The sequence below is a fragment of the Lipotes vexillifer genome, unplaced genomic scaffold (assembly GCF_000442215.2).
Source record: "Lipotes vexillifer unplaced genomic scaffold, Lipotes_vexillifer_v1.1 scaffold724, whole genome shotgun sequence".
In the NCBI taxonomy this organism is placed as follows: domain Eukaryota; kingdom Metazoa; phylum Chordata; class Mammalia; order Artiodactyla; family Lipotidae; genus Lipotes; species Lipotes vexillifer.
Genome location: NW_006788746.1, coordinates 186,396 through 206,847, shown reverse-complemented (window position 1 = coordinate 206,847; position 20,452 = coordinate 186,396). Strand labels below are relative to the sequence as shown.

At 37.5% G+C, this 20,452-nt stretch overlaps 1 protein-coding gene across 6 annotated transcripts in view; it reads right to left on the bottom strand.

Annotated features, from left to right (window-relative positions):
* The window catches only part of RAPGEF6 (Rap guanine nucleotide exchange factor 6), a 222,020-nt gene that overhangs the window by 120,997 nt on the left and 80,571 nt on the right, over nt 1–20,452 (bottom strand). For all 6 annotated transcript variants that reach the window (XM_007461756.1, XM_007461757.1, XM_007461758.1 and 3 more), the window contains exon 6: nt 20,258–20,401. In XM_007461756.1, coding sequence (XP_007461818.1) covers nt 20,258–20,401 — 144 coding nt within the window. The remainder of the gene's footprint in view (nt 1–20,257; nt 20,402–20,452) is intronic.

Here is a 20,452-nt window from a genome sequence, read left to right as displayed (position 1 = left end):
TCAGTGTCACCTTTAAGGGAGGGAGAATTGTCCCAGACAACCAGAGGGCATGCCCTTGCCCTCTTCCCAACACTCCTGAAGCTCACACAGAGTGAATGATAAAAACAATTTTTGAAGATGATTACTTAGAAGTTAGCAGTACTTATATAGAGCATTAAAAATAATTTTCATACCTTATGAAAAATAATTTTCACACCCTAGGGATCAATCTTAACGGAAAAAATCGAGGTCACATACAGATATATTCATACAAGTTGTAACAGGAGATAAATTGGAAACTGCACGAGAATACTTTGTTATAATATTAATATTAAAAATAATGTTCAGGGAAAAATTTAATTGCATGAGAAGTAGAAAGGCAGGATAAATAAATATTCAACATTATCTAAATTAAAAAAGATCTCAATGATTTAATCGAGATACATGCATTTAAAAATCATTAGCCACACTAGCTATCTCTGGTTTTGAGGATTACAGCATTTCCTTCTTAATATTCTTCTATATTTTTCTACATTACTATAAGGAACATTTTTTTTCACACACAAAAATTTTTTTAATCTGCTCTAGGCAGGCATTTGTCCTACTTAGATTGTTTACAATCACACCCCTTTGCTTTTTCTCTGTCCATTTGCGGACTCATGACCCTGTAACTAGGTACAAGAACCTTCTGTTGAGAATTCTAAATTATTTCCCAGAAGACAAATGACAAGAATTCTCCCAGGAGATGCTAGACACACATGAATAAAAGGAGAAAAGTTCTCTTCTGATTTTAAGGTATAAAGCACAATAAAGAACATATCTGTCCAGAGCACTATGGCTTGTAAATAGGGTGAGAGGCCAAGCAACACTGAAAAGCTGCAGATTCTCAGAGGCTCCAAATTTCTCAGTAGCAGTCTGATCAACACTCACTGTCTTATACACAAATAAGATTGGCAAAGGTTCCAGATACACAATCTTCTTTACTTTAGAAGTAACAGAAGATTGTGTACTCACCCATCCTTTCATTCTACAAGTATTTATCAGACACAAAATATAATTTAAAATAATCAGGATCCATCAAGTGCACAAATAAACTTCACTGTTGACGGTTTATCAATCAGTGACTGTGACTTTAGCAGTCCAAACTTGAAATTCTGATAATATATGCAACAAGAGTGTGCACACCTCCTCCATTTTGACTTGAATAAATGTTTAAATTATTTGCTTACTGGTAGTCTGCTATGGTCTGAAGGTTTGTGTCTCCCCCCCAAAATTCCTATGTTAAAATCTAATCTGCAAAATGATGGTATTAGGAAGTGGGGCCTTTGGGAGGTGATTAGGTCACGAGGGCTCTGGAACTGGGATTAATGCCCATATAAAAAATGCCCCAGAGAGCTTCCTAGCCCTGTTCTACCATGTGGACACAGCAGGGGTTGGCAGTCCACAGTTAAAAGGGACTTGGTAGCTAGTTCAATTCCCCCACATGATGCAGGGACTGAATGTCTTCAATATTCCTTAACACTGCAAATTAGCACTTGAACTAGAAAAGGAACGCGTATCATCCGATTCCTAGTTTAATGTCTACTCTATCACATCAAACTGAGGAATCTGGCTCTTATAAACCTGCCCATATCAAGGATTTAACTTATTTGCACCTAGTTTCTTTGGAAGTTCAAATGGGTTGTCCTGAGACAAATGTTGAGATGCTGCTATGAAGGTCTGTGTTCCTGCAAAATTCGTATGTTGAAATTCTAACCCCCAAGGTGATGGTATAAGAAGGTGGGGCCTATGGAAGGTGATCAGGTCATAAGGAAGGAGCTCTCAAGACTGGGATTAGTGCCCTTATAAAAGAGGCTCCACAGAGCTCCCTAGTCCTTTCCACCATGTGAGCAGACAGTAAGAGGTAAGCAGCCTACAATCCAGAAGAGGGCCTTTACCAGGACCTGAGGCATGCTGGCTGCTGGTACCATGATCTTGGCCTTCTAGCCTACAGAACTGTGAGAAATAAAAGTTCTGTTGTTTATAAGCCACTTGGTCTGTGGTACTTTGTTAGAGCAGCCTGAACGGACTAAGACATGACCCATGAGGTGATCTCAGCAACCACACTTGAATTCTTACTCAGCTGTATGGACAAATGTCTTAATCTCTCTCTGTACGCACTAAATCCAAACAAAACATGGAGCACTGGAGGAGAGCAGGGAACATAAGGCACAATCACAGAAGAAGCAAAGAGAAAGAGATGCTTGTTGCATTAGTAATTTGTGAGCCTAAAATGAAACAGTAGATTCTAGAGTGTCACATCATGCTCACCACCTGCCACACTTTGCCAGAACAATGAACTGTGTAGGAAGAATACATGTAAAGAAGGGTGAGCAAAAGGAAGCCCTCCAAATTTAAAATCATGACCCATGATGCTGCCATGGAAATCCCTCTTTCCAGGTGTCCCTTGGGAAGAGTTGGCTGGCTCCACTTCTGTGCAGGTGCTATGATGCAGAAAAAGAGGAAGAAGGGTAGTAGATTACCCTGTGCTTGAGAATGTAAAAAGCACCATAGGTGACATAAAGAACAAGAAAAAAAAAATTAAGATTTAGTGTACTGAGCAATGTGGGATCTAATTAAGAGCCAATAACAGCACATCAAACACCCAGACTGTTTGTTGTTCAAAAATATAGCAGAAGGGGCTTCCCTGGTGGCGCAGTGGTTGAGAATCTGCCTGCCAATGCAGGGGACACGGGTTCAAGCCCTGGTCTGGGAAGATCCCACATGCCGCGGAACAAGTGGGCCCGTGAGCCACAACTACTGAGCCTGCACGTCTGAAGCCTGTGCTCCGCAACAAGAGAGGCCGCGACAGTGAGAGGCCCGCACACCGTGATGAAGAGTGGCCTCTGCTTGCCACTAGAGAAAGCCCTCGCACAGAAACGAAGACCCAACACAGCCATAAATAAATAAATAAATTTATTTATTTATTTAAAAAAATATATATATAGCAGCAGAAGAAAGGAGATATCAATGAGAAGAACTATAACTTCATAACTGAAGTACCTAAACACCAACAATATTTTTTAAACCTTTAAAGAATGTCCAGATTTATATTTGGATCAATAATGTTTCCATAAAATGACCAAGGATGAATGTTGTCTGATAATCTAGAGATGCATTTCAAGTTAAATAAAGGCATACTTGTTGCCTGACCTTTGTGAAAGCAAAACACTTCCCCCTTACTGGTCCTGGCTTATTTTTACCATTTAAACTTACGTATATACCAGTATCAAAAATTCAACTCACTACATATGAAAAATGTTCACCACTGTAGGCTATTTAAAACACAAATCAACTTTCTATAAAAAATACAGACATTTAAGAAATTCTTAAGTAAATTGCTAATTTTGTTTTCTGCTATCTTCAGAACAGAGCATGATTATATGAGCACACTGCATGTAAGTATGTGTAACATCTTATGGGGTCAATGAGAAGAGCACTCTACAAACAGGAAGTGTTAGGGGAGGCTTCTCCAAAGAGTTCATGGATGAATGGACTCTTAGGAGTTGAGCAGGACTTTGTCAGGAGGACATGGCAGGAGACCATTCTGGATAAAAGGAGCAAATAGCAAGTTAAGATTCAAATTGAATAATCAAAGGACAGAATTATATTAGGTAAAGAAGCCTGCAAGAACCTTCCAGGAAGAGAGAAAAGCCAAAGGAAGGGACAACCAACAAAATTATGGGGCCAGAAGGGTGAACAGGTAGACTGGGGCCAGATGACAAAGGGATTTATATATCATATAATCTCAATACTTCAAAAACTAAATATTTCTGAGCTGTATTTCTAAGATACATAATTTTTTATAAATTAATACATGTACTACCAGCAAAAGTATTTTATGTTCATTATGAAATACACACAAAAATCCACAGAAACTTAAAAAGATAACAGTACAAATAAACTCTATTATTTTCTTCCCACACCCTGTAGACTGTTTGCAAACTACATTTTAAGACACCTGAGCTAAACTACTGACCTTGCTAATTACTAAAAGAAAGAAGGTCTTCAAGGCAATAATTCCAAAACCAGTCATCAGTTTCTGGCAGACATCTTCTGTCATCATTTAACTGGCTTCTAGTCACTTATTATTATATATAGTAAAGCAACTCATTCAGTGACTTTCATATACATTTTATAACCACTCTACCTTGTAGGGTTGAACAAAGAAACTGCTTTGTTTAAAGTGAGCCATTGTGAGTATAGGCTACAAGAAAACTGGAAAGGGCATAGTTGGCTGATTGTTGCCTGCTTGATTTTATCATTCCTACCTTTATTCTCCCTTTGTCTGATTCTTTAGCTTACATTTTTCAATTATCTTAACATATACACACATTGTGGTAAACACATTTTAATAACCAGAAATAGATAAATAATAAAATTATTTTGTTAGCAACAGAAACAAAGGTTTTTTGAGTATTTTCAATAACAACAGGAGTAGAAGCTGCTGACATTACCAGATGTTTTTTCAAGGCAACAAACACCGAGCAGAGCCTTTCATATATATAAAACAAACTTAGAAATGTCACACAACTTGCCCAAAGTTACACAAGAACCTAAACAAGCTTATAAAAAAACAGGCACTCTATCTTCTTTAACAGGCAATACACTCTGAGGATATACAGATGATGGTTCACATTTTCAAGGCATGTACACTCTGATGAGAGAGACAGACATTTGAATAAAAAATTACAACGTAATATAACGAATAGTCACAGGTATATGCATGGGATATTACAGGAATGCAGAGATGTATACCTAACCCTACCAAGAAAAAATCATAGATTCCTCCCATGAGTTGATGTAAATTATTTAAATTTTTTTTTTTTTTTTTTTCTTGCGTTATGCGGGCCTCTCACTGTTGTGGCCTCTCCCATTTGCGGAGCACAGGCTACGGACGCGCAGGCTCAGTGGCCATGGCTTTTTTTTGCGATATGTGGGCCCCTCACTGCCGTGGCCCCTCCCGTTGCCGGACGCGCAAGCTCAGCGGCCACGGCTCACGGGCCCAGCCACTACGCGGCTCCCGGGCCCAGCCGCTACGCGGCACGTGGGATCCTCCCAGACCGGGGCACGAACCCGTATCCCCTGCACCGGCAGGCGGACTCCCAACCACTGCGCCACCAGGGAGGCCCTAAATTAAAATTTTTAATTTTAAATTAAAATCCTTAGTCATACCAGCCACATTTTAAGTGCTCAGTAGCCACGTGTGGCTGGTTACTATCATTTGGAAACCACAGATAGAAAACATTTCCATCATTGTAGAAAGTTCTATTGGACAAAACTGGTTTAGACTATATGCCAGATAAATATGCTAGATCATTAGAATTTCTGATAGGTGGTGTTTGGCAATGAAACGATTTAAGAGCTTAAAAGAAATAACATTGTTAAAAGATTCTTTTAGGACTGACAGAAGTAAAATGAATGAATTAGCTGGAGGCAGCGGATAGGGGAAGATGTAAGGAATAAAATGTAAGGAATAGGAGTAGAGACATCAGAGAGAAGAGAAACACAAATCTTAAAATCAAATAAAATGATTAAGCAGATATTTTTAAATGTAGAGATTATATAACACTTTTCAATTAAAAAATATTCTCCAAAGTTCTTAAAATGAAAAAATATTGCTTTTACAATGAAAGCTGGCTGGGAGTGTGGGAGATGCTACTACAGCATTTCTAAAAAGAATGGCAGTGAACACTAAGGGAATGACATGGGGAAATTGAGAGGAGGGCACAAACATTTGAGTGGAAGACTCTACGGATATCATTAACTGATTAGACTTTGAGTGTGCACACATGTTCTATCAGCGACCATCATGGAAGACAGACAGACGCAATATTACCATCCTCATTTTTAGAGGTAAAGCAACCAAAGCACTGATTGTTTAGGTGAAATGTACCAATCACAGAGTAAGTGAAGGAAGGATTTAGACAGATGGCTCATCTAAATACTAGACTATTTTTACTTGGCTTAATTACCCATCTTATTCACTGAATATTGCTCCCTATCACCTTTATGCTATTTTGAAATATCAAATACATCCTCCCCAAAGATCGAAACTCTGAAATCACAGAGAATATTCAAAGACATTTAAATCTGTTGCCAGCTCTGAGAGCAATACCCAAAGGAGTTTTAAGAATGTTATTACTGTTATACAGTAGAACTGCTCTTTTTAACAATAAAAAAAAAAAACCTTTCACATTGAGACTGTGGTTCTCATCCTTATACAAAGCAATGTATATGACAAAACTATGAAAATATTTCATAAGAATAAATCATTTTTTTCAATCGTTCTAGGCATTCACTTAGAAAGTAACTCTGAAAAACATGCAAAAATTTTAATGTTCACAAAATCTTGATGTACAGGTTTGGATTAATAATAATTAAGATAAAGAAAACTACATTAATGAAATATTCTGTACATCTTTAAGAATTTTTGACTTTCAGCATTCTAGCAAGAAAAAGTTGATGATGGTTTCCAAATGAAAAAAGAAAATGCCAGATTTCCACTGCTATCTAAAGTAATGATTCTCCTGATCTCTCTGAACTGCTGACAGTAGAATGAGGGACTTGCCTGGTGGCACAGTGGTTAAGAATCCGCCTGCCAATGCAGAAGACATGGGTTCGAGCCCTGGTCCAGGAAGACCCTACATGCCACGGAGCAACTAAGCCCATGCGCCACAACTACTGACCCTGCGCTCTAGAGCCCACAAGCCACAACTACTGAGCCCATGAGCCACAACTACTGAAGCCCGCGCGCCTAGAGCCCGTGCTCCGCAACAAGAGAAACCACCGCAAGGAGAAGCCCACGTACCGCAACAAAGAGTAGCCCCTGCTTGCAGCAACTAGAGAAAGCCCATGTACAGTAATGAAGACCCAATGCAGCCAAAAATAAACAAAAACAAAACAAGACAGTAGAATGAAAGAAATAAAGATCCTTATAGTAGTCATAAAACCAATTAACTACTGCATGCTTTCACAAGTACTAAAGATTTTTGCTGCTAGAACTTATACCCATCCTTCTCTAACTATTCCAAAACAGAAGAGGAAGGAACACACCCAAATTCACTGTGTTAAGCCACCATCACGCTGATTCAAAACCAGATACAGACGCCACAGAAAAAGAAAATTACAGGCCAATATCTTTGATGAATACAGATATAAAAATCCTCAACAAAATATTAGCAAACCAAATCCAACAATACATAAAAAGGATCATAAACAACTATCAAGCTGGATTCATTCCAGGGTTTCAAGGATGATTCAGCATGCACAAATCAATCAATGTGATATACCACATTAAAAAAAGGAGAGACAAAAACCACATGATCATCTCAATTGATGCAGAGAAAGCATCTGATGGGCTTCCCTGGTGGCGCAGTGGTTGGGAGCCCGCCTGCCGATGCAGGGGACGCAGGTTCGTGCCCCGGTCCAGGGGGATCCCACATGCCACGGAGCGGCTGGGCCCATGAGCCATGGCCACTAAGCCTGCACATCCGGAGCCTGTGCTCCGCAATGGGAGAGGCCCGCATACCGCAAAAAAAAAAAAAGAAAGAAAAAAAGAAAAAGCATTTGACAAAATTCAACATCCATTTAAGAAAAAACTCACCAAAGTGGGTATAGATGGAATATATCAACGTAATAAAAGCCATTTACAACAAACCCACAGACAACATCATACTCAACGGTGAAGAGCTGAAAGCCTTCCCACTAAATTCAGGAATAAGAAAAGGATGCCCACTCACCCCTTCTCGTCAACATACTACTGGAAGTCCTAGCCACAGCAATGAGACAAGAAAAAGAAATAAAACGTATCCAAATTGGAAGGAAAGAGGTAAAACTGTCACTATTTGCCGATGACATGATACTCTCTATTAAGAACCCTAAACTCTCCACACACAAACCCTATTAGAACTAATAAATGAATTTGGCAAGGTAGCTGGATACAAGATTAATATATAGAAATCTGTTGCATTTCTTTATGCTAATAATGAAGTATCAGAAAAAAAAAAAATCCTATTTAAAGTCATGTCAAAAAAAGTAAAATACCTAAGACTTAACCAAGGAGGTGAAAGACATATACACTGAAAACTATACAACACTGACAAAGGACACTGAAGATGATACAAAGAAATGGAAAGATATCCCATGCTCTTAGATTGGAAGAACTAACACTGTTAAAATGGCCATACTATCCAAAGCAATCTACAGATTTAATGCAATCCCTATCAAAATACCTAAGACATTTTTCACAGAACTAGAACAAATAATCCCCAAATTTATATGGAACCAAAGAAGACCCAAAATGCCAAAGCAATCCTGAGGAAAAAGAACAAAGCTGGAGGCATAACCCTTCCAGACTTCAGACTATACTACAAAGCTGTAGTAATAAAAACAGCATGGTGTTGGCACAAAAAGACACATAAAGATCAATGGAACAGAGTGCCTGGAAATAAACCCACACAACTATTGTCAATTAATTTACAATAAAGGAGGCAAGAATATACAATGGAGAAAAGACAGTCTCTTCAGCAAGAGGTGAAGAGAAAAGCTAGATAGCTACAAGTATATCAGTGAAATCAGAACACTCCCTCACATCATATACAAAAATAAACTCAAAATGGTTTAAAGACCTTGATATAAGACATGACACCATGAAACTTCCAGGAGAGAATATAGACAGAACATTCTGTGACATAATCATAGCAATATTTACTTAGATCAAACTCCAAAGGCAAAAGAAATAAAAGCAAAAATAAACAAATGAAACCTAATTAAACACAAAAGCTTTTGCACAGCAAAGGAAGCCATCAACAAAACAAAAAGACAACCTAGGAATGGGAGAAAAATATCTGCAAATGATGTGACCAACAAGGGGTTAATGTCCAAAATATACAAACAGCGCATACAACTCAGGATGAAAAAAAAAAAAAAAATCAAAACATGGGCGGAAGACCTAAACAGATATTTCTCCAAACAAGACATAGAGATGGCCAACAGGCACATGAAAAGATGCTCAACATTGCTGATTATTAGAGAAACACAAATCAAAACTACAATGAAGGGCTTCCCTGGTGGCGCAGCGGTTAAGAATCCGCCTGTCAATGCAGGGGACACAGGTTTGTGCCCTGGTCCAGGAAGATCCCACATGCTGCAGAGCAACTAAGCTCATGCGCCACAACTACTGAGCCTGTGCTCTAGAGCCCACAAGCCACAACTACTGAGCTCGCGTGCTGCAACTACGGAAGCCCAAGTGTCTAGGGCCTGTACTCCACAAGAGAAGCCAGTGCAATGAGAAGCCCACGCACCACAGCAAAGGGTAGCCCCCACTTGCTGCAACTAGAGAAAGCCCACATGCAGCAACAAAGACCCAACACAGCCAAAAAATAAAGAAATAAAATAAAGAAATAGAAAAAGAAAAAAAACCAACTACAATGAATTATCACCTCACACCAATTAGAATGGCTATCCTGAAAAAGTCTACAAATAATAAATGCTGGAAAGGGTGTAGAGAAAAGGGGACCCTAGTATGCAGTTGGTGGGAATGTAAATTGGTGCAGCCACTATGGAAAACAATATGGAGGTTCCTTAAAAAAACTAAAAATAGAGCTACCATATGATCCTGAAATCCTACTCCTGGGCATATATCTAGAAAGGACAAAACTCTAATTTTAAAAGATATATGCACCCTAATGTTCATAGCAGCACTACTTACAATAGCCAAGACATGGAAACAACCCCAGTAGCCATCAACAGATGACTGGTTAAGAAGATGTGAGATAGACAGGTAGATAGATATATAAAAGAGAATATTACTCAGTCATAAAAAGTAATGAAGGATTGCTATTTGCAGCAACAGGGATGGACCTATAGAATATGATACTGAGTGAAGTAAGTAAGAGAAAGACAAATATTAAATGATATCACTTACATGTGGAATCTAAAAATAATACAAATGAATCTATAGGCAAAACAGAAACAGACTCATAGACATAGAAAACAAATTTAAGGTTACCAAAGGGGCCAGGGCCCTGGGTCAAGGGAGGAACAAATTAGCAGTATGAATAACAGATACAACTACTCTACATAAAATAGATAAGCAACAAGGATTTACTGTATAGCACAGGGAATTATACTCACTATCTTGTAATAACCTATAATGGAATATAATCTGAAAAAAATAACTGAATCACTTTGCTGTACACCTGAAACTAATATAGTATAAAATAAATTAAAAAAAGAAAAAGATTTTTGCTATACTACCTTATTTAGATTAACTATCAATATGTAGAAATTTGGCCAGATACACAGGTTTCATTTAAAAGTAAAGTAAAACGTCCTAATGCATTTTCTAAGTTGCCTGAAACATATGCCTTTTAGAAGAAAAACAAAACAAAACCCTATTACTTTAAGAAATAGCATATACAAGTAACATGACCAAATATCATTCTCTAACACAGTCTAATAGTTAAAAAGTCAGTTTTGTCTACGTGGAATCAACTTAGTCCTCCCCTTCCCATGAGCTGCCAAATCTCTGACAGTATTCAGTAAGATAACCACTTTAAACAAGCCTTTACATGTGAAAATGCCACACTCAGAGTCATCAAATGGAAAGAATACCAAGCAGTGTGCCAATTGCTTTCTGGTCCAATCAGGAAACCAGTATATCCTAGAGAGGACAACCCACAGCTACCAAGAGAAAATACGGAATCTGGTTAGACTTCATGACGTGACAGTAAAAAAGTTTGAGAAAAGAACACACTACAGTTGAGACTAGAGTAAGCAAGTAATCAATACACACACACAAACAATGCATTCTGCCTTATAAAAGGAGAACCAAATAGTAAAATTAAAGATACTTTAATTAAGCAATTCAACTTAGAATTTTTTCTAAAGAAACCAAGATAAGGGCATATATAACCACAAAATTACTTAGCACTTTATTTTAAAAAAGTAACAAAAAACTAGGAAAATCTACATGACCAAATACTGGGAACCGAGTAAATAAATTATGGCAATTCTTACAATGGAGTACCACAACACTATTGAGAATAATGTTGTTAAAAAAAAAAGTAACATTCAAAGATGTTCACATTATATACACAAGTCTTTAAAAGTTACAAGTCAGATCATATATTTAAGCTTTATGAAGTTAGCCAAAAAGCTCACATATCTACCTACATGTTGAAAACCGTTTTATCCAAGAATATACAAAATGTCATCAGTGGTTACATAACTGAGTGATGGAACTAACCAACTTTTAGTTTTTAAGAAATAGACGTTTCATTTCTGTAATAAGGCAAAACTTAAATCAGCTTAAATTAATTAGTGACAGGGAAATTTACTATATAAAAAGAAAAAGTGGGAATTCCCTGACACTCCAGTGGTTAGGACTCGGCACTTTCACGGCCATCGGCTCGGGTTCAATCCCTGGCTGGGGAACTAAGCTCCCAAAAGCCTCAAAGCATGGCCAAAAAATAAAGAAATCATTAAATAATAAAAACAGGAAATGAACTTTATGTAATTAAAATTTGAGGACCATCTCATATGTTATTGTTTCATGTCAGAAACAGAATGTGCTCAGTCAATGAAATCAGGCAAATGTAACTAACTCCTAAGACCTGCTTAAATTTAACACTTATTCTAATACAAACAACTCCCTAAATAATCCTCTTTATTCCTAACATGGAATGAATGAATTTTCTGTTTCTGACAAACAACAGAACTAAACACACCCTTGGGAGTTTGGCTGCCGTCAATCTCTAGACTGTTTTTATATTTTGGGGGACCATGACTCCTTTGAAAACTTATAAAATACACCTGGATTTATTCTTTCTTAGCCTATCCTTACTTCTTGATTCAACTACTTCTCAATAGTTGAATTACAAAATTAAAGACTTCTGGAGAGGCAGAAGACCTAAATAGACATTTCTCCAAAGAAGACATACAGATGGCCCAGAAGCACATGAAAAGCTGCTCAACATCACTAATGAGGTATCACCTCACACCAGTTAGAATGGGCATCATCAGAAAATCTACAAACAACAAATGAGGGAGAGGGTGTGGAGAAAAGGGAACCCTCTGGCACTGTTGGTGGGAACGTAAATTGATGCAGCCACTATGGAGAATAGTATGGAGATTCCTTAAAAAACTAAACATAGAATTACCATATGATCCAGCAATCCCACTACTGGGCATATACCCAGAGAAAACCATAATTCAAAAAGACACATGCACCCCAATGTTCACTGCAGCACTATTTACAAAAGCCAGGTCATGGAAGCAACCTAAATGCCCATCGACAGACGGATGGATAAAGAAGTTATCATACATATACACAATGGAATAATACTCAGCCATAAAAAAGAATGAAATTGAGTCATTTGTTGAGACGTGGATGGATCTAGAGACTGTCATACAGAGTGAATTAAGTCAGAAAGAGGAAAACAAATATTGTATATTAACACATGTATGTGGAACCTAGTAAAATGGTACAGATGAACCTGTTTGCAGGGCAGAAGTTGAGACACAGATGTAGAGAACGAACGTATGGACACCAAGGGGAGAAAACTGCAGTGGGGTGGGGATGGTGGTGTGCTGAATTGGGCGATTGGGATTGACATGTATACAGTGATGTTATAAAACTGAAGACTAATAAGAACCTGCAGTATAAAAAAACAAACAAAAAAAACAACTAATACTAAACTTTCTTTGGGTTATTTGTATGGAAATATGTTAATATAAATGTTTCAAACATTACATGAAATTTCTAAAAATCTTATATGTTCTAGTATAATGTTATAAGTCATAATTCTAGTTATTACTTTAAAATGTATATCTCAGAAATAACTAAATTTCCTTGTCAACTGCATTATTATGAACTATCATCAAATCTTTAACCATGGTCATTTTTAAGTCTTTTTCATTTACAGACAGTTCTGAGTGTACTCAGATGCTTTTGCAAAAATGTTCCTATAAAAGGGTTTCATCTTCAAGGAATTCATGGAAAAGACTGACAAGTACAGGTTTCTTGTAACTGACTATACTGCTGAACTGAATGAATAAGCATTTTCAGAACTCTAATGGAAAACTGATGAAGTCATAAAAGTGCTAACAAAAGATCAAGATGAAAAACAATTTATTACATGGGACTGAGTCAACTGATGAGGATGATTATAATCTTTGTGACTTACTCTTTGAATAAAAAACCAAAAACCCCCACAAGGACTGAGAGGCAAAAAATATACAAATCAATTTTCACTGCAAAGTAAAGGAGCTGTTACAGTAGAGGATTACTGGACTGAATGTCAATATTATGATATAGAATGAGTGTGTTTTGTGTTTGGTAATTGCAGTCATTGTTGCCTCTGTTGTGGTCATCCATTTACAATGCTTGGTGTCAGTTTATCTCTTGTAAAAATAAAATACAGTGTGTGTGTGAAAAAAAAAAAAAAGACTTCTGAAGAAAAAGCTCATGTTTCTTCCGCTGTCACGAAAGTTATGTATTTCATCATCTTCTTTTTCAATATTTGCATGTGAAAACGTACCTTTAACACTTGGATATATTTCTGCACTGGCACACAGTAGGTACCACTGTCCCACACTTCAAGGGAAGAACTGACATATTTTTATTTCTTTTGTATACCTTACCACATAAGAGAAAAAAAGCTGCCAATGAGTCTATTTCCTGGGTTCTCAGGATTCAAATATATACATATACCATTCAAGCAACAAAAAAACTAAGAAAATCCACAAGTATGTCTAAAAAGATACATTAAGAAAATTCTCTTACACCATTTAAACAAAAACAAATCCTGCACTGGTAAGAGTATTTCTACCCAACTCAACATAGCAGAAGCATTTTAAAAAGTTATATAGATATATTTACCTGCCCCAGATTTTACATGTAGAGCCACAAGTGCTGATATTATCAAAAATATATGTAAGAGACCTTCAAGATGGAGGAGGAGTAAGACGTGGAGATCACCTCCCTCGCCACAAATACATAAGAAATACATCTATATGTAGAACAACTCCTAAAGAACACCTACTGAACGAAGGCACAAGACCTGAGACTTCCCAAAAGATATATATATTTTTTCCTTTTCCTCTTTTTGTGAGTATGTATGTTTATGCTTCTTTATGTGATTTTGTCTGTATAGCTTTGCGTTTACCATTTGTCCCAGAGTTCTGTCTGTCCATCCTTTTTTTAGTATAGTTTTTAGTGCTTGCTATCATTGTTGGATTGGTTTTTCAGTTTGGTTGTTCTTTCTTTCCTTTTTTTTAATTACTTTAAAATTTTTATTTTAATAACAATTTTATTTTATTCTTTTCTTTCTTTCTTTCTATTTTTCACCCTTTTCTTCTGAGCCATGTGGCTGACAGGGTCTTGGTGCTCCAGCCAGGTGTCAGGCCTGTGCCTCTGAGGTGGGAGAGCCGAGTTCAGGACACCGATATAGCAGAGACCTCCCGGCTCCAAGTAATGTCAAATGGTGAAAGGTCTCCCAAGAGTACTCCATCTCAACACAAACACCCGGCTCCACTCAACCACCAGCAAGCTATAGTGCTGGAAACCCTAAGCCAAACAACTAGCAAGACAGGAACACAACCCCATCCATTAGCAGAGAGGCTGCCTAAAATCATAGTAAGTCCACAAACACCCTAAAACACACCAGCAGACATGGTCCTGCCCACCAGAAAGACAAGATCCAGCCTCATCCACCAGAACACAGGCACCAGTCCCCTCCACCAGGAAGCCTACACAACCCACTGAACCAACCTCAGCTACTGGGAGCAGACACCAAAAAAAAATTGGGACTACAAACCTGCCAACTGCGAAAAGGAGACCCCAAACACAGTAAGTTAAGCAAAATGAGAAGACAGAGAAACACACAGCTGATGAAGTATCAAGGTAAAAACACACCAGACCAAACAAACGAAGAGGAAATAGGGAGTCTACATGAAAAATAATTCAGAGTAATGATAGTAAAGATGGTCCAAAATATTGGAAATAGAATGGAGAAAATACAAGAAACGTTTAACAAGGACCTAGAAGAAGTAAAGAGCAAACCAACAATGATAAATAACAGAACAAATGAAATTAAAAATTCTCTAGAAGGGATCAATAGCAGAAAAACTGAGGCAGAAGAACGGATAAGCGACCTGGAAGATAAAACAGTAGAAATAACTACCACAGAGCAGAATAAAGAAAAAACAATGAAAAGAATTGAGGACAGTCTCAGAGACCTCTGGGACAACATTAAACACACTAACATTCGAATTATAGGGGTCGCAGAAGAAGAAAAGAAAAAGAAAGGGACTGAGAAAATTTGAAGAGATTATAGTCGAAAACTTCCCTAACATGGGAAAGGAAAGAGTCAATCAAGTCCAGGAAGCACAGAAAGTCCCATACAGGATAAATCCAAAGAGAAACACACCAAGACACACATTAATCAAACTATCAAAAATTAAATGAAGAGAAAAAAATATTAAAAGCAGCAAGGGAAAAACAAAAAATAACATACAAGGGAATCCCCATAAGTTTAACAGCTGATCTTTCAGCAGAAACTGCAAGCCAGAAGGGAGTGGCAGGACATATTTAAAGTGATGAAAGGGAAAAACCTACAACCAAGATTACTCTACCAAGCAAGGATCTCATTCAGATTCGAAGGAGAAATTAAAACCCTTACAGACAATCAAAGCTAAGAGAATTCAGTACCAACAAACCAGCTTTACAATAAATGCTAATGGCACTTCTCTAGGCAGAAAACACAAGAGAAGAAAAACACCTACAATAACAAACCCAAAACAATTTAGAAAATGGTAAAAGGAACATACAGATTGATAACTACCGTAAATGTAAATGGATTAAATGCTCCAACCAAAAGACACAGACTGGGTGAATGGACAAAGAAACAAGACCCGTATACATGATGCCTACAAGAGACCCACTTCAGACCTAGGGACACATACAGACCGAAAATGAAGGAATGCAAAAAGATACTCCATGCAAATGGAAATCAAAAGAAAGATGGAGTAGCACTTCTCATATCAGACAAAATAGACTTTAGAATCAAGACTAGTACAAGAGAAAAAGAGGACACTACATAATGATCAATCCAAGAAAAAGTTATAACAATTTTAAATCTTTAGGCTCCCAACATAGGAGCACCTCAATACATAAGGCAAATGCTAAGAGCCATAAAAGGGGAAATCGACAGTAACACAATCATAGTAGGGGACTTTAACACCCCACTTTCACCAATGGACAGATCATCCAAAAGGAAAATAAATAAGGAACACAAGCTATAAATGATATATTAAGCAAGATGGACTTAACTGATATTTATAGGACATTCCATCCAAAAACAACAGAATACACTTTCTTCTCAAGTGCTCATGGAACATTCTCTAGGACAGATCATATCTTGGGTCACAAATCAAGCCTTGGTAAATTTAAGAAAATTGAAATTGTACCAGTATCTTTTCCGACCACAACGCCATGAGACTACATGTCAACTGCAAGAAAAAATCTGTAAAACCTATAAACACATGGAGGCTAAACAATACACTAAATAACCAAGAGATCACTGAAGGAATCAGGAGGAAATAAAAATATACCTAGAAACAAATGACAATGGAAACACGACAACTGAAAACCTATGGGATGCACCAAAAGCAGCTCTAAGAGGGAAGTTTATAGCAATACAATCCTACCTCAAGAAACATCTGAAACAACCTAACCTTACACCTAAAGCAATTAGAGAAAGAAGAACAAAAAAACCCCAAAGCTAGCAGAAGGAAAGAAATCATAAAAATCAGAACAGAAATAAATGAAAAAGAAATGAAGGAAACAATAGCAAAGATCAATAAAACTAAAAGCTGGTTCTTTGAGGAGATAAACAAAATAGATAAACCATTAGCCAGACTCATCAAGAAAAAAAGGGAGAGGACTCAAATCAATAGAATTAGAAATGAAAAAGGAGAAGTAACAACTGACACTGCAGAAATAAAAAAGGTCATCAGAGATTACTACAAGCAACTCTATGCCGATAAAATGGACAAATTCTTAGAAATGCACAACCTGTCAAGACTGAATCAGGAAGGTATAGAAAATATGAACAGACCAATCACAAGCACTGAAATTGAAACTGTATTTCAAAATCTTCCAACAAACAAAAGCCCAGGACCAGATGGCTTCACAGGCGAATTCTATCAAACATTTAGAGAAGAGCTAACACCTATCCTTCTCAAACTCTTCCAAAATATAGCAGAGAGAGGAACACTCCCAAATTCCTTCTACGAGGCCACCATCACCCTGATACCAAAACCAGACAAGGATGTCACAAAGAAAGAAAACTATAGGCCAATATCACTGATGAACACAGATGCAAAAATCCTCAACAAAATACTAGCAAACAGAATCCAACAGCACATTAAAAGGATCATACACCATAATCAAGTGGGGTTTATTCCAGGAATGCAAGGATTCTTCAATATACGCAAATCTATCAATGTGATAAATCATATTAACAAATTGAAGGAGAAAAACCATATGATCATCTCAATAGACGCAGAAAAAGCTTTTGACAAAATTCAACACCGATTTATGATAAAAACCCCACATAAAGTAGACATAGAGGGACCTTTCCTCAACATAATAAAGGCCATATATGACAAGCCCACAGCCAACATCATTCTCAATGGTGAAAAACTGAAAGCATTTCCACTGAGATCAGGAACAAGACAAGGTTGCCCACTCTCACCACTCTTATTCAACATAGTTTTGGAAGTTATAGCCACAGCAAACAGAGAAGAAAAAGAAATAAAGGAATCCATATTGGAAAAGAAGAAGTAAAGCTGTCACTGTTTGCAGATGACATGATACTATACACAGAGAATCCTAAAGATGGTACCAGAAAACTACTAGAGCTTATCAATGAATCTGGTAAAATAGCAGGATACAAAATTAATTCACAGAAATCTCTTGCATTCCTATACACTAATGATGAAAAATCTGCAAGTGAAATTAAGGAAACACTCCCATTTAACAGTGCAACAAAAAGAATAAAATATCTAGGAATAAACCTACCTAAGGAGAAAAAAGACCTGCATGCAGAAAACTATAAGACACTGAAAAAAGAAATCAAAGATGATACAAACAGATGGAGAGATATACCATGTTCTTGGATTGGAGGAATCAATATTGTGAAAAGGACTATACTACCCAAAGCTATCTACAGATTCAATGCAATCCCTATCAAACTACCAATGGCATTTTTCACAGAACTAGAACAAAACATTTCAGTTTGTACGGAAACACAAAAGACCCCAAGTAGCCAAAGCAATCTTGAGAAAGAAAAATGGAGCTGGAGGAATCAGGCTCCTGGACTTCAGACTATACTACAAAGCTACAGTAATCAAGACAGTATGGCACTGGCACAAAAACAGAAAGATAGATCAATGGAACAGCAGAGAAAGCCCAGAGATAAACCCACGCACATATGGTCACCTTATTTTTGATAAAGGAGTCAAGAATATACAACGGAGAAAAGACAGCCTCTTCAATAAGTGGTGCTGGGAAAACTGGACAGCTACACGTAAAAGACTGAAATTAGAACACTCCCTAACACCATACACAAAAATAAACTCAAAATGGATTAAAGACCTAACTGCAAGGCCAGACACTCTAAAACTCTTAGAGGAAAACATAGGCAAAACACTCTATGACGTAAATCACAGCAAGATCCTTTTTGACCCACCTCCTAGAGAAATGGAAATAAAAACAAAAATAAGCAAATGGGACCTAATGAAACTTCAAAGCTCTTGCACAGCAAAGGAAAACATAAACAAGATGAAAAGACAACCCTCAGAATCGGAGAAAACATTTGCAAATGAAGCAACTGACAAAGGATTAATCTCCACAATTTACAAGCAGCTCAATATCAAAAAAACAAACAACCCAATCCAAAAATGGGCAGAAGATCTACATAGACATTTCTCCAAAGAAGAATACAGATTGCCAGCAAACACATGAAAGGATGCTCAACATCACTAATCATTAGAGAAACACAAATCAAAACTAAATGAGGTATCACCTCACACCAGTCAGAATGGCCATCATCAAAAAATCTAGAAACAATAAATGCTGGAGAGGGTGTGGAGAAAAGGGAACCCTCTTGCACTGTTGGTGGAATATAAATTGATACAGTCACTATGGAGAACAGTATGGAGGTTCCTTAAAAAACTAAAAATAGCACTACCATATGACCCATCAATCCCATTACTGGGCATATACCCTGAGCAAACCATATTTCGAAAAGAGTCATGTACCACAATGTTCACTGCAGCTCTATTTACAATAGCCAGGTCATGGAAGCAACCTAAGTGTCCATCAACAGATGAATGGATAAAGAAGATGTGGCACATATATACAATGGAATATTACTCAGCCATAAAAAGAAACAAAATTGGGGCATTGGGGCTCCCCTGGTGGTGCAGTGGTTGACAGTCCGCCTGCCGATCCAGGGGATATGGGTTCATGCCCCGGTCTGGGAAGATCCCACATGGCGTGGAGCAGCTAAGCCCGTGAGCCATGGCTGCTGAGCCTGCACGTCTGGAACCTGTGCCACAACGTGAGAGGCCACAACAGTGAGAGACCCACGTACCGCAAAAAAAAAAAAGAGAAGAAATAAAATTGAGTCATTTGTAGTGAGGTGTATGGACCTAGAGTCTTATACAGAGTGAAGTAAGTCAGAAAGAGAAAAACAAACACTGTATGCTAACACATATATATGGAAGGTTAAAAAAAAAAAAAAGGTTCTGAAAAACCTAGGGGTAGGACAGGAATAAAGACACAGACATACACAATGGACTTGAGGACACGGCAAGGGGGAAGAGTATGCTGGGATGAAGTGAGAGAGTGGCATGGACATATATACAACACCAAATGTAAAACAGATAGCTAGTGGGAAGCAGCCACATAGCACAGCGAGATTAACTCAGTGCTTTGTGACCACCTAGAGGGGTGGGATAAAGCAGATGAGAGGGAGAAGCAAGAGGGAGGAGATACGGGGATATAAGTATATGTATATACTGATTTACTTTGTTATAAAGGAGCAACTAACACCCCATTGTAAAGCAATTATACTCCAATAAAGATGTTAAAATATATGTATATGTAAATTAAGTATACTGCATATGATCTAAGAAATACCCATGAAATGTTCCTAAATATACTCACAGAAAGATAGCTGTTAATGTCCACATCATCAGTAATAGTTTGGCGTTCTCCTTTACAGTTAATTTTCCGAAACCTTCGTCGAGACTGTCTGGCAGGAATTTCTCTTTGTAGAATACTATCTTCATTATCTTTGGAATTCTCTACCTGAAACACATGTTCGCATTCCTGATTAAACATCCAATTTTTCCATATTAC